This window comes from Triplophysa rosa, linkage group LG25, assembly GCF_024868665.1.
Source record: "Triplophysa rosa linkage group LG25, Trosa_1v2, whole genome shotgun sequence".
In the NCBI taxonomy this organism is placed as follows: Eukaryota; Metazoa; Chordata; class Actinopteri; order Cypriniformes; family Nemacheilidae; genus Triplophysa; species Triplophysa rosa.
This window is the reverse complement of record NC_079914.1, coordinates 10,064,963-10,080,070: the sequence shown is the minus strand read 5'-3', so window position 1 is coordinate 10,080,070 and position 15,108 is coordinate 10,064,963. Positions and strand designations below refer to the sequence as shown.

Sequence of the window (15,108 nt, the reverse complement as noted above, 5' to 3'; positions counted from 1 at the left end):
ATGCGCAATCAAAAGAGTGTCGCAATAACTTGCTAAACATAAGTTAAAGCATATAAGAGCTCCGCGCATATACAAATCCCCACAGTTGTGTCTGCAGTGCAACCACCAAAACAAAGAAAGACAACTCTAGCACACTACATTAACCGGACACAAAGGAAAACCCATAACCTGACAGCCTGAGCTTTTCTTCTGTCGCACACGTGGAGCGTATTTCACTGCTCAGCTCAAACCACATGCAGCAGCGGCGCGAAGCGATATCGCTTGCGATGAGACGCGACACACGACATCTGCAGTGATACCACCGAGAACACGGCTGCACCACAAACGCGCACTTATAATATTACACCATCTCAACGCATAATAAACCCGCATCCTCCCGTGAAGATGGTGAGTTTAACGGCATGCGTAAGTACTGTAACCTTAATGCGACAGTGCGGTGGTGTGGGAGATGAAGTGAGAGATGCTGTGGGGAATATAGGAGGATGATGATGATGATGAAGATGACAGACGTGTGTTATGTGATCCAGCTGTGTGTATATAACGTGTTTGTGTTGCTGTCAGTGATGCATTTGTGTATGTGCGTCATGCTGCATAAGTATCAACACTCGTACATAATGTATTATTGCATTTTGTGATTAGGTTATATGGTAATTTACAACCTCCCTTAATATCTAATATATGTGTCATTTAAAAAGTGAAAATGGACAATGTCTGTTTTTTCTATTGTTTCCCCCTTTTTCTCATACATTCTGCTTAAGTATGGGCCCTTAGGAAAATTAACCATGGTTTTACTATAGTAAAAGTCTACCCTGCTGAGAAAAAAAACAATAAAACCCTGCCCGAAACACGATTTAATGATTTTAATGGTTATAATGGGAATTGAACTGGTTTTAATGGAAACTATAACGGTGTCTTCTGCTATGTGATGGATTCGATTGGTTGTAATGTGGCAAATTAATTAATTAAAACATAATATAGAATAATGCCCAAAACACACTACAAAAATACATTTTGTAACGGTTTTAATGGAAAGATGCCAAGGTTCATAATGGTATTTTAATGGAAACCATTAGAACTTCTGTAATGGTTTCTTTCAGGCTTCTTTTGTTTTTTTTTCAGATGGGTAGTTTTCATTATTTTTTACAGATTGATTATAAATGCAATTGCCATAGTTTTCTACAAATATCATGGCTTAACTTGGCCAAGTAAACATAAGCACACAATTTTGGACACTACTAAAATCTAAAAGCTGATGATTTCATCTTAAAATAGAAATATCTCACCATGCCTCGCCTCAAGCTCTTGAGACCGTCATTTCTTATTGACATCGATTCAAAAGCACAAATTCCTTTAGCTGTTCTGTATTTTCCTTCATAGCTCTTGCGTCTGACAACCATCACCTGCACATTGTTGTTCCTTTCGCCCCCTGCGGCCGCGTACCCAGCCGACTCTGAAAAGGGCAGAAGGAAAGTGGTTCATGTAATGGGTAAGAACTTCGTCCCGTGTAAATAAACCATCGGACGGACCACGCAAATGACAAATATGCAAATGCAATGCAAACACAACATACCAGACACCCGCCTACTTGTAAAAGAAATATGCAATGAACATACTGTATAAACAACATTATTTATTGTGTAAGAGCAATGCAATTCAAATCACCTAATGTTAATTTCGACCCAGAGACCACGCCACCCACAAAATACATTCTCAGTGTATAATCACGCTTTAAAACCGTTAATTGGCCGACCACCAGAAGTATCACAAGAAAATCTCCCACAATGCCCTTTTGCAGTGGCGACATATTATACTCTATGCATATTTGTATGCAATAATGATGTCGGCTAATGCAAGTAAACAATCTTTATAATCAGTCTGGGGTCCACTGGGTCTTTTGTTCCTCATTTGGTATTCATTTTCATATAAGCCAGGGGAAAAAAAATCTTTGTTGGATGTAATGTCGTATCACAGCATGGCCTCGACGTTTACTTGGCAACTGCAAGTTACTTTCAATAAGCATTGCCCAGACGAAACACTGGTTCTTTAGCTGTCTGCGGCTGAATTAAACCTCGGATGTGTTTGGCAAAACTGGCATTCTTAGGAAAAGTGTTTTTGGTAACAAGGTAACAAGTGCCAGGTATCCAGCCGACAGCTTAAATAAGCAGATGTCAGAGCTGATTGTGGCACTTGAGATAGGTTCAGGTCTTGGATTGCTGTTAGTGAAGATGTTGTTTGATGGCCGTGGTTTACACTCCTCAAACTTGAAAGAGAACTAACCAGATTTAGTGGGTTTGTGTCTAGTGATTTTTGGTTATATACAAGATTGAACAATTTTTATTGAAGCCACAGGAAATGACAATAAACCAAACTACACTTTTAGATCATTTTACCCTTAACGTCTTTAATAATTGACTCATCCCAATCAATTTCCAAACTTGTATTACTTTCATTCTTCTGCAAAAACACATTTTGAAGAACGTTGGTCACCAAACAACATTGACCCCCACTGACTTCCATTGTATGGACACAAAACCACTAAGACATTTCTCAAAACAACACAGAAGAAAGAGTCACATACAGGTTTTGAATGGCATGAGGTGTCTGTAAGATAAATAAATTCCCATTTCTGTCTCTCCAGAGGATGACACAGGTGCGGTGATAGTCCAGACCGCTCCGGGTAAGGTGGTCACTCATCGCGGGGGCACCATCACCCTTCCTTGCCGCTTCCACCACGAACCGGAAGACGTGGACCCTCGCCGCATTCGCATCAAGTGGACGAAGGTTTCCGACGCGTTCCAGTTTGAAGATGTGTTCGTAGCACTCGGCCGCCAACAGAAGGTGTTCGGGTCCTACCGTGGCCGAGTGTCTCTGGAGCAGGCTGGACCAGGAGACGCCTCGGTTATAATTCACAACATCACCCTGCAAGACTACGGCCGCTACGAGTGTGAGGTCACCAATGACATGGAGGACGACACGGGATTCGTCAATCTAGACCTCGAAGGTCAGGGGGAGTCTTAAAGGGATAGTTCACCCTAAAATGAAGGTCCTCCTGTCATCCCAAACTTGTATGAGTTTTGAAGTGACATGAGGGTGAATAAATGATGACATAATTTGTATTTTTGGGTGAACTATCCCTTTAAATGTAGTAGCATCCCTATGACATTAACAAACAATGAAATGTCATATTTCTGCTCATCTTTTTAAAGGTGTGGTGTTCCCCTACTACCCTGCATCCGGACGCTACAAGCTAAACTACCGCCAAGCAGAAGAAGCGTGTCGAGAGCAGGATGCTATTCTGGCGTCCCACACACAACTTCACAAGGCGTGGCTCGAGGGGCTAGACTGGTGCAACGCCGGCTGGTTAGAGGACGGCTCGGTTCAGTACCCCATCTCCCATCCTCGAGACCAGTGCGGACGGAAGGACAGCCCTCCAGGAGTCCGGAACTACGGCTACAGGCACAAAGACGACGAGTGCTATGATGCTTTTTGCTTCACCTCGAACCTCAACGGTGAGGATACATCATGCATTTTATTGAGAAGGTCCCATTTCTTAGTACTTTCTTGGTATAAAAGGTGGCGGAGGAGACTTAATTGAGCGATGCATCAGTCGCCGGAAAACCGGCCAAATCTAATTGAGGGAAAGTATGATTTAGTGTAGCTGAGGGTGGACGGTCGCATTGTGAACGTTTGGGAATAATGGGTGTTTACACAGCGGAGTGCTGAATTGATTTAGTCTTTGGGGAAAGAAACCTGTATTTTTGGCTCAGGTTCAGAGCAGTTGTGAAGTGCTGTATCATCCAAAGACTACACAAAATAACCTGGTTCTTTAGGTGCACTTGCAGCCAAGTCGTCGAGAGCCAAAATGCTTTTCCTTTTGTCCCCATGAAGTGGGCTTTTAATGAAGACAATTTTTCAAGGAATCTTCAAAGCTGGGCCAGATTTCAATAATGTTACTGCAATGACCGTATCCAAGAAATGTATCGAATGGCCTTGTGGGAAATATGGGATGCTATGGGTTTCTTTCTTAATTTCCCCCTCTCTGTTTCTCTTTTATTCATTCTCTCATTTTTTTTCTTGCTTTCTTCATGTCCTTCCTTCACAAAAACATGCATTTTGTTTTATCATGATTAAGGATGACTGTCCAGCTTTCAAAGAGTGGTTGTGGCATTTGACTGTGCTTATTGCATATTAAACAAAATTATACATGTAAAAAGTGTTTCATTTAAACATCAATTTAGTCTTCTCCTAAAATTACAATAAATAAATAAATGAATAGAAGACACAAATGAGACAAATTTTGTTAAAATGTTAACATGTTTTGTTAAAATGTATCAAGAGTATGGATATATATAAATGAATGTAGATTGTAGATGTAAAATAATCTGGATGAGGGTAGTTTGAAAAAATATTTGAGAAATCTTCAATTCTTAATGGCAGACTTTGTCACATTGTTAAAATCTCCTCTGAAACTCTAATGGAGACTTTTGTGAGATTTCTGGGTCTTTCTCAGGAGAAAAAGTTTCCAATTGATCTCTATTTAATCTCATTGATGCCTAGAAGAACAAATAGGAACATTATCGGTAATCTTATCTGTCGATTTTCATTCTTATAAGAAGCTATGCTTGTTTTGGGGAAATATATGATCATCTTTGCGTTGTTTTGTGTGTGTATTTCAGGCCGTGTTTACTTTCTCAAAAGGTTTAAGAAAGTAAACTACCTCGAGGCGGTAAAAGCTTGTCAACGTGATGATGCAGTCATAGCCAAAGTGGGACAACTATATGCTGCTTGGAAGTTCCAGCTCCTGGACCGTTGTGAAGCGGGGTGGGTGGAGGACGGTAGCATCCGGTACCCCATCGTCAACCCTCGAACCCGCTGTGGAGGACCAGTACCAGGTGTCCGAAACCTCGGCTTTCCTGACAAGAAGTTCCATCTTTACGGGGTCTACTGCTTTCGTAGAAACCCTGAACGTCCTGACGTCAAGCCGACACGGGCTCCTCAAGAAACATCATACAATCTGACTAACAACACCAGAAGTATCTAAATAAAGCAGAATATTAGCGTTACTAGTGCCAAAAATAACTGACAGGGAAACGCTTTTAATGCTAGTGCTAACCTCAGGCGTAATTATTTCTTGCTTGAATCCAGGTGTCGACCATCTCTAGATTAGAGAAGTTAGCCACTTTCATTAGTATTATTGTTACCTTGCATGAAAAGAACACAAATTTGTTTTTTCCCAAGGAAGACGAATACTTATGAAGCGAAGTTAACGCTAAGAATGTAGAAAAGCTCATTTAGCTCACCTTGATTAGCATTAGTCTGATAATGAAGGAGCGGTAAGGGCTGACGCTTGCATTAGTTGCTAGCATGAACCTATCTTAGCTGGGTTTAACTTGCACACTAAAATGAACTTGGCAAACTTAGCAATAGCAAAACTGATTAGCTTTGCCAGTTACTATGCATATAACGCTAGGTCCAATCATTTTTTTGTATATTTTGAATGACCTTGTAAGCAATAACTGAAGCATGATGTTTTAACGCACTGTGACTTACATAATATGCTTCACTACCTCTTAGTTGACAATTGCACTATCCACTCAAATGTAATATCGCACAATATTGTCTATGAAGATGCATTTTAGAATAAAGTTATTGACCTGTTTGTCTTCGCCTGGCATTTCTCTAAGTGGATGCGAGAAATATAACTGCTCGTCAACACACAAACTTGACCTGTGACACAAAAAGGGACAAAAACCTTGCTGGTTACCATGACGATGACTGAATATGGCTCAAGCAATTTGCACATTTCTATTTTGGTTTCTCTCAAGCGCAAGCACCCGGTGATGCTGTGCTTTGTGTCTTCAGTCCACGAAAACACTCGAGAAAATGTTTGTTGCCTTGCTGAAATAACACGATTGACCCTCGCAGTGCCATAGTAACAGACGTAATGCATTGTGGATTTCAGAGGAAAGCAAAAGCGATTTGGTAAACAGCTGAAATTATGCAGCTTGTACGCCGAAAGCTTTCACTACATGCTTTGCAGCTGAGATGAAAATAATGAAAACATTTAGAAAACAGACTAGAAAAACATACAGTGTCAAAGCCAATGATATCACGACTTGCCTGTTTAATACACAGTTACGTAGAGCAAAAATGTTGACCAATGAGATGTTGTGGTGGGCGGGGCTAACCAGTATACTTTTTATATGTTCATGACAACCTATACACAAATATTTCATTATACACTATAAGGCATACAGTACATGCTTTACACCATTTTTTAAAACTTTGAGGCTTCAACAACAAGAATTTCAGCCAACTAAATTAAAAACAGGCAAAAAGTAGTAATACTAATTATTATTATTGTACTAAAATAGTATATTTTGGAATATTTGTCTCATTGCATCAGACACACTAAACCAAAATCTATTCTCCCTCAGTAAACTTCGAAATACTCTTTTATGTAACAAATGCGCCGGGAAACGTTTAAGAACATGGTAATTGGTTGAAGTGTTGTGAACATTGATTGGCTCATTTCAGCGGGTAATGATTCTGCATACACAAAGACTCTGCTTTGTTGAACAAGCCTCCAGCCGTGAACAGCGAGCGTCGGTTGTTTGTTTAGGGCCTGTGGGCTTTAAGCATGATCCTGCTGTTTTGTGCCGACTGCAAGCGGACGTGAGCGTGGATCAAGTGCGGGCGTGCTGCCTTTAATCGCTGGCCTGTCTTGAAAGAACTCAGAAAGGAGTTGAAAAGCAGGGGCATAGGGCTAATGAAACTGTTTAGAGTATTTATTCACAGCGAGCTCTTGAATACAGCATGAGGCGAGGTAAAAAAAGAGGTGCCAACGCAAACATGAAACCGTGCGATAAAATGATGCATTAATGTTAAAGTAAAAATGCCTTTAAGTGTCAAGCATGATAAAAGGTACAAACCCAATCGTTGGGTTAACTGAACCATAAAAATGTTATATTTGACCCAACAATGGGTTAAAAACCACCCAGCATGGGTTAATTTATGACTATAACCCCTTTGACCCAACATAGCAATGACAATAAGCCAGCATTTTCACAGTTTAATGTGTTGCTAAAAATATTATTTAGTTGACCAAACTTGGATAAATAAATTGGGAATTTTACTAATCTTATGCAAAGCAACAGATTGACCCTCTTAATTTTTTTCAATTTATTGCATTTGTTGGAAGAACATTGTGCAAGTTGGCTTTATATAGTGTTGAAACCAGCAAGAGTTGCATGATTCCTACCAAGCCGTGAAGGTTGAGCACAGCAAAGCTCTTCCCTTGAGCCCGGCGGCGTTGGCCAACCGGAGCAAGTCCGGGTATACGAGCAGTCAGTTGGCTAATATACCAGCTATCCCTAAAGCCACCTGTGCGTGAAAATCCTGTTGTATTGAGAATGCGCTGAGCTGCTTAATGAAGGGAGATTTCTGGATCATCAACCATAGACCAACAACAAAAAGAGAGTGGGCACGGACGGCCGGCTGTACATATAGCTGCGCCAGCTCGGGACGTTTTTACTAATTCTTTCTATTTATTTCTGCCATGCTTTACATCGTGTGGTCCTTCAAAAAGCTATTAGGAATCGCTATGCGTACAAACATCATTATCCTGTTAAATGTTCAGGCTTAGCGAATTTGTTCTGTTCAACGAATTATCTACTGGAATGAGAAATGGGCTTAAGAATAAGAATTAACCTTTAGATTAAATTGCTGTGTGAATAAGGAGGATGCAACTTATGTTCTTTGATGTCGTCTGCTTACTCACACTTGAAAACAGTTGCTCATCACCATTTTTCGTCTCGCTTCCTGTTTACTGCAGGAAACTATTCGGAATGAGAAAAAAGGGACATTTGAACAGAATTTGGCAATTTCAGACCTTATTAGCAAAAGCCTTCAGTCAGCAAAAAAGTTTGTGGATGAGATGCTTAATATTTATGGAGCAAGACGCTTCAAATTCATAACCCGACCAGAATAGTATCTGGTTCAGAAGACTCCACTGCATATCTGGAGTGTTTTTTTGTGGTTGGAAAAATGCCTAGGTCATCTTCTGAGCAACACTAACCAGACTCCACAGCTTGACGTCTAATGAGGACAGCGTGCCCTTGAAACACTGGGAGAGTCTAGCACATGTATCAGATCTCCCGCTGCAGCTGTGAAATTAAATTAGCTTGGACGTTTTTCAAAAAAACACTTTGGAGCTCATTGAGCGTTTTACAAAATTAAATCGGTATTTAAAAGTCGTTTAAGGAAACAGTTCACCTAAAAAGTACAATTCTGTTATCATTTACTTAAAGGTCCAGTGTGTAATTTTTGGGAGGAATCTATTGCAGAAATGACTATGTAATATACATAACTATGTCTTCAGAGGCGCATAAAGATCTTACATAGTGAAGCGTTATGTTTTTATTACCTTAGAATGAGCTATTTCTATCTACATACACCGCGGGTCCCCTTGCATGGAATTCGTTATGTTGTTTCTACAGTAGCTCTAAATGGAGAGCACGTTTCATATATCCCATTCGTATCTCGTATTCGTATTTATATCTTAGTTCTGTGTCAGCGTCCGTAGTCCTTCGAAAGGGAGCGGTGGAGTGAGCCGTTGGCTGCATTTCGCAACCTCACCGCTAGATGCCGCTAAATTTCATACACTGGACCTTTAACGTGTGTATTATGGAATAAAATAAGACATTTTGAGGACTAGAAACAGTATTTTTAGCAACACTTCATAATGAGCTCAGCAGAGAAGCTCCAAGAAAGACAAACAAAAGAAAACTGCATACTGTAATAACTTACAGTAGCCTGTAGAGTCAAGTCCACTTACTGTAAACCAAGACCAGACAAGCACTCCTCAAATTCAGCTGAAACCTGCACATAACCCTAAAAAGACATATTAAAAGAAGAATGAAACACTAAGGAGCTGAAATTACGCTTCCCATGTTTTATCTCCCACCCATTATGCATTAATCTTTGTGCAACAGCCATTTAGCATTTAAAAGGTAGAAACCTGTAAATAAATAAGACATATTGAAGAATGTGAACTTCTTCAACATGCTTATTCATTCATTTAACCGGCTTAAAAACTCATAGCGATCCGAGAAATCTATTTTACAAGAGTGACCTGGCCAAGCGGCAGAAACGAGTAACAAAGACAATTGAATTATTTTCTCATATTTGTTGAAAACAGCACTCATGCTCTTGTGATATTGCTAAATTATGCAAACTGTTATGTAATATTTATACAAAAACAGATCTCATACCAGTACACTGTAAAAAAATCTTAACTCATCCGTTTTGTTTCTTTTGTTGCATGTGCTGACTCCCAAAAGTTGAGACTTTTATAATCTTTTCAAATCAAGCACATTGGACAAATCTATTGGATTAACACAGTAAATTAAACAATCAATATGTATTTTAAGTGTACTGTTTTGTTGCAATCATATCTTGAATCTTATGGCCATTTGTATTAATTTTTTTGACATTTTGACAGTTCCCTATAAATTTCTGACCCGCAGCAACAATGAAAATGTTATTGATGCATTTAAAACAGTTGATGTTTAACATCCAATCACATTAACAATGTGAACAAATACATCAGATAATGCACTGGCAATTTAGTGATTTCCCCACGGTTCATTTAAGTCCATAGTAGTACATACAATTCACAGTAGTCTACTGTATATAAAGTACAGGAATTTACAGTAGCCCATATAACTTGTCTGTATATTTTATTAGCCGATATAACCTTTTATAAGCTATATACATGATTACAATTATTATAATGTAGCTCTCATTCTCTATTCTGCATAATGGACACATGGTACACTGTGTTTGGTTACAACACCTGTGAGAACCATGATCGTTTGACTCGGAATGTGATTTTAAAACATTGCTAAAAAGGCATGATTATGAGAATTTCTGTCTGTTCCTCTCATAAAGCTATAATCTGGCTTCAGATTCATGTGCGTTTACTAAGAATCAAACCCATGACGTGAGCTAGAGGAACACCTGAGGTTAAACTACTGCTCTCGACAGTGAACTTCTGCTTTATTCAGTATTATATTATCTATGATCGAAGCAGGTGTGTTAAATAAGCTGTTCTTTGATATTGCAAGTTCTTGAGGTTAGGTGCTCTTCAAAGTCTTGTTCCGGCCTGTTTATTACATGTGAGAATCAGAAATTTACACGGGAGCAAATACAGGAATATTTACAACGTCCCGCACCTCAGTGTGATGATGGAACATCAAAGACCTTGAATCTGACGTTAAGAGATAAAGCAGAAGTAGTCAGAGATACACACAGTGGGTATGAATTATTAATCACACGTACTTGGCTGGGCAACGGGCTGATAAGAAGTAACCAGGGTCCTCTGATGGAGGGGAAAGAGAAATATCGAAAAAAAACCTTGATGCTATCAAATCTATTCTGACCAACTTTATTTTTAAAATGATGATCTGTGCATATCCGACTGTAATTTCAACGTATTTACCATTTGTTTAATGGGAATCTATGTGCTGTATGGAACATTCCGAAGCCTTGTTGTAATTTTTTGACTATTTTTGAATGACAGTCTCTGATCATAATATGAGCTGCCATTGAACCCATTATTCGTTATTATTCCAAATATCTTCCTTTGTATTACACATATGAAAAATAGTTATTTTGGTGACATGGCGATGACTAAATGACCAAATGTTAATTTTTGGGTGAACTGTTGCTTTAAGAGCAGAGCTCCATAGCAACACCCAACCTTCCCCCCCCCAGAGCTGATGACAACAATTAAAAAACACATCAATAAAAACATTAGCACCGATCGCATCCAATGTTTTTAATTGACCACTTGTTTGGTAAAGAATGTAATACAATGACAGAACTAGAATCCATAAGAACATCAATAAATATTGATTAACACACATGAACCACATTCACACAGCCTGACTCAATCACCCCGATAAAGAAATACAAAAACGTACGACAGTAAACATAACATCTCAACGCAAACCTCCACAAGAACGCGAATCTCGATTCTGATGCAGGATGAGGAGTCAGCCTGTGTGCACGAAGTCCAGGGCAACGAACACATTCGGTTTCATTTAAAAAAGTGAACAAAAATAAATAAAAAACGAGAAACATCGAGAATTATAAACAGAATGAAGTCTGTACATCACGTAGTTGAGGAGTGGTGTCATAAGGTTTTATGGTTGTGTAAAGCAAGGTTGTTTTTCTACAGCTGGAGGAATGAATTTACAGCATCCAGCAGCGGGGAACGGTGGCCTATTAATAATTGCTGGCTTGCCCTTCTAGCTTACAAATGATGAATGTACAGAAAGAAGAGCTATAACTGTAAATACACGGAAAATGGGAGAATCGTTCATACGGTTGGTTTAAAGACTAAACAGATATCAAGACTATTTGTACGGTTCGAATGCGGCTGTATAATCGATTGGGGCATTTTTGGTTAAAATGAGTGTCTTCTCTCTGTCTGTCTCGGCAAAGTTGGGATGGAATATACAGACAGGATTATGTGCAAAAAAAGAGTATTATGGTAGAGACTTACGTTGGGGAAAGGGCGGCCTATGTAAGCACAATGTAGGTGAACAGGGAACGCCGGAGGTTCAGGTTAAGTGTATTATGCATCTGCAACTTCCAGAACTGAGGATGCTGGACACTTGACTACCTCACTGCTTTCAAATACAAAATGCAAACAAAAAGTTAACATCTTACAACAAATCAAAAGCCGTGCAGACACAATGTGAATGAGGCTGTTTAACAAACGCGACTCTAAAGGGGAGGCGCGCTAGCATAACAACCTCAGGGATAGCGATTTCTCGCCAGCAATTAGTCAGAAGACGTGCGACGAGAAAACCCCGCAGCTGCCTCTTACGGTTCTTTAGAGCTCCTGCCAACAGGCAGCTGTGAACAACCTCTGTTTAGAAGTTCATTTTCATAACGGAGACTCGCAATTAAGTTGCCACATTGTTGGCCATCTGGCTTCCGTCACTGGCTGATGGCTGTAGAGAGCTATTAGTGTGATGCAGAGGTATATTAGCAGCTAATATAGACTGTTTGGATGTTGGGTTTCAGTCTTTAAGCCCGACGTTGGTACACACTGCTGTAAGAATTCAACGGATATCATACATGGACGTTAAAGGGATAGTTCAGCCCAAAATCGAAATGATTTTATGGGTTAGGGTTAGAACCGGTTTGACTTTGACTTTCGTTTCTGCAGAACACCAAAGAAGATATTTAGAAAAATGTTGGTGAGCAAACAACATTGGGGCACCATTGACTTCCATTGCATGAACACAAAACCACATTTGAGACATTTCTCAAAATATCTTCCTTTGTGAAGAAGGAGTCACATACAGGTTTTGAAATGATGACAGAATTTTTATTTTTGGGCAGGTCTCCCTTTAAAGTCAACACAAAACAACATTCACAAACTATTTTACATCCAAAATGTGAAAACAACATATTCAGTTTTATGGGGAATTTTATCCATTGTGAAAGATTTGGTGGTTGGAGAGGAAATAATAAAAACGTTTCAATCCGAATCTACTCTTGTGGGGCTTAAATTTAATTTAAAAAAATTATATTAAACAACAGAAAGTAAACAGATAAATATTCATATCGCACAACAAATATTAAATTACAATGCAAATAAATGAATAAATAACACAAAAAACAATCAACTTGGAACTATTCAAAACCACCTCCAGGTCTGAAAAAGGTTGTGCCTTCAACCTTGTCATTCATTCTTGAGGAATAAAAAAGATCTAGTTATTGAGACTGCTGGCTCAATCATGCGATTTATTATTATTAAAAATTTGGATGAACGTACTGTACATAACGAAAGAGAGAAATAAGAAGGTTGTGGTGCAGAACTGGGCTACGTTAGTAGTCTCATGAGGGAACCGAGAGGGAAAAAGCCAGAGATAAGCACAAAACACAGCGTTAGAGAAATGAGTTGGCTGTTTTCTGGGGTAAGACGGTTGCTTTAAAGGGTAGAAAATAAGAAGCAGTCCAGATCTGAGTCAGCTGTCGCTATACTCTTCGAAAAGCAGGACACGCACCTGGTACGAAAGCAATAACTGGAATTTCGAGAAACACAAACATATCGTCCTCTCTAAAGGGACACGAGAACAATACTGGATCCCGAATGGCTGTCTTCTGCTTTTTAACCTTGTGATCTTCAGCGCTGGAAGTACCCGTGAGCACTTTTAACATTTAACCTGTATGACGTGATTTCATGCCATGTGGATGAGGACTTTCTTTTTAGCTGCACTTATGGGTATTCGCATGCGACCTCAGAGTTCTCTCTCATCGGCTCTGTCGGATGTAGCCGAGCACAGTTAGAACCAGAGATTGCGTCTGATTCTATCCTACTTCCTCTTTCCTCTTGCTGACATGGTGCGACAGGACAATTTCTCCGCTGTGGGTGAGAGAGTGGGAGGTCATGACACAGACCATCAATAACAGATGGAGAGACCACCAGCAGCATGGGACTACACAGTGACACACCTTGTCTAACTAATTCTTGTCAAGTTAATAACCGTAAATTGGAAAAACTTGAAATCTGTGCGATGACAGAAGTGGCCACCAGCAATTGGTTAGTTAGTTTGTTGAAGGATGTTATCGTTACTGTTCTAATGTAGTAAATAGTTTAAAGGGTCAGTTCACACGAAAATAAAAATTCTATCATTTATTTACCTTCATGTTGTTGAAAACCTGTAAATGACACTTCTTCTGTCAAACACAAAAGTGGATATTTTGTAAATTGTCTCAGTGGTTTTGTGTCCAAACAATGGAAGTCAATGGAAGCCAATGTTCTTTGGTTACCAACAATCTTCATTATTAACAAAATGATAAAATGTTCATTTTTTTGGTAAATTCTTTTTTTAAAAGTTCACTAAAAAAAAAGCCAATTTTGTCTTTATTAACATATTCACTCATATTATTCTAAACCAGTGTGACTTACTTTCTTCCATGAAACATGGAATGGTGGCCCTTTTGCAGACGATGAAAGTGAATGGGGACTGGGGTTGCCGGGCTGTCAAAACTGCCCCATAGAACTACCATTAAATAGTCCATGGGGCTTTCTTTATACGGAAAATATAACATTGAGTATTTTGCCCAACATTTCCTTTTGTGTTTCACAGCAATAAGAATGCCAAAAAGGTATCGAACAACACATAAATGAGTAAACAACCACAGAATGATGATTTTTTTAGGTGACCTACCACTTAAAAACTTTCCAAAAAAGTAACAAAAAATCTAGATGAACACCACTCCTCTCATCCAAAAACACATCAATACTCAAATACTGTATAAATCAACGTAATGTCTTAGAAAGAGCAAAAAAATCAAGAAATCCCCCTCAAAATCTAGTAACAGCAAACACGAGAAGCATTTCTTGGCCATTCTGATATGATCCTGTGTTTTGAAATGAAATACAGTTTATTTACATTGAGTACCAACCCACCCTCTCTATTAATGCTTATGTAAAAATACATAAACAGTTAGAGTGTTTCTACATTGAAGGTACGAAAGAACTTTCCGCTAAAATGACGAAACATTAACAGAGAAACAGAATAAATAAGAGCGATAAGGAAAAGTGTCATAGTCCTTGTGAGGCCCAGCAGCACCCCCTCTGGTCATACGGGGGTAGACTGAGCCAGATATGAAGTGGAAAAGGTGAAAGGTGGGTATTGAAGATAAGAAGGTTTAGGTGAAAGGCTGTTGGAAAGGATTTGTTGATTTGCAGGTGCGGTCGAAAGGGGTTATTTGGTTAGAAATGGCCATGACCCGCCTGTTGACCTCGATGACCTCGATGACCCCCTGACCCGTGCCGCTTGTGCCTTCTGTGCTCGTGGTGGGATTTGTGATGATGCCGTCTGTTGCGGTGAGATCGCCGTGCTGGGGACAGAAGAAAAAATGCATGCATTTACTGTGCTGATTTTTCAGGAAAATTGATTAGCAGAATGGATTTCATTGAATAAAAAGGCTTAAATGTATTCAACAGAGCACAGTAATTGGCAGCTCAAAGCACTAAATCATTTTCTAACGTTAAAATGCTATCCAAGCGTAAAGAAAGTC

General features: G+C 39.3%; 2 protein-coding genes across 2 annotated transcripts in view; one reads left to right on the top strand and one right to left on the bottom strand.

The window, feature by feature from the left end:
- The first annotated feature begins 135 nt into the window (after positions 1-135).
- Positions 136-5,652, top strand: hapln4 (hyaluronan and proteoglycan link protein 4). The gene is made up of 5 exons (XM_057325963.1): positions 136-387; positions 1,378-1,486; positions 2,639-3,001; positions 3,207-3,509; positions 4,677-5,652. Exons 1-5 carry the CDS (start codon positions 385-387, stop codon positions 5,039-5,041), a joined length of 1,143 nt encoding a protein of 380 aa, XP_057181946.1. The 5' UTR covers positions 136-384; the 3' UTR covers positions 5,042-5,652.
- A 5,179-nt stretch (positions 5,653-10,831) lies between these two features.
- ncanb (neurocan b) overlaps positions 10,832-15,108 on the bottom strand; it is a 97,098-nt gene continuing 92,821 nt past the window's right edge. The window contains exon 15 of the mRNA XM_057326154.1: positions 10,832-14,928. Coding sequence (XP_057182137.1) covers positions 14,801-14,928 — 128 coding nt within the window. The 3' untranslated portion in view covers positions 10,832-14,800. The remainder of the gene's footprint in view (positions 14,929-15,108) is intronic.

Bases quoted from the DNA above. Each gene is read 5' to 3' on its own strand.
- hapln4 (XM_057325963.1), top strand. The intron at 3,002-3,206 runs GTCAGGGGGAGT...ATCTTTTTAAAG, and splicing joins CGTCAATCTAGACCTCGAAG to GTGTGGTGTTCCCCTACTAC. The intron at 3,510-4,676 runs GTGAGGATACAT...TGTGTATTTCAG, and splicing joins CTTCACCTCGAACCTCAACG to GCCGTGTTTACTTTCTCAAA.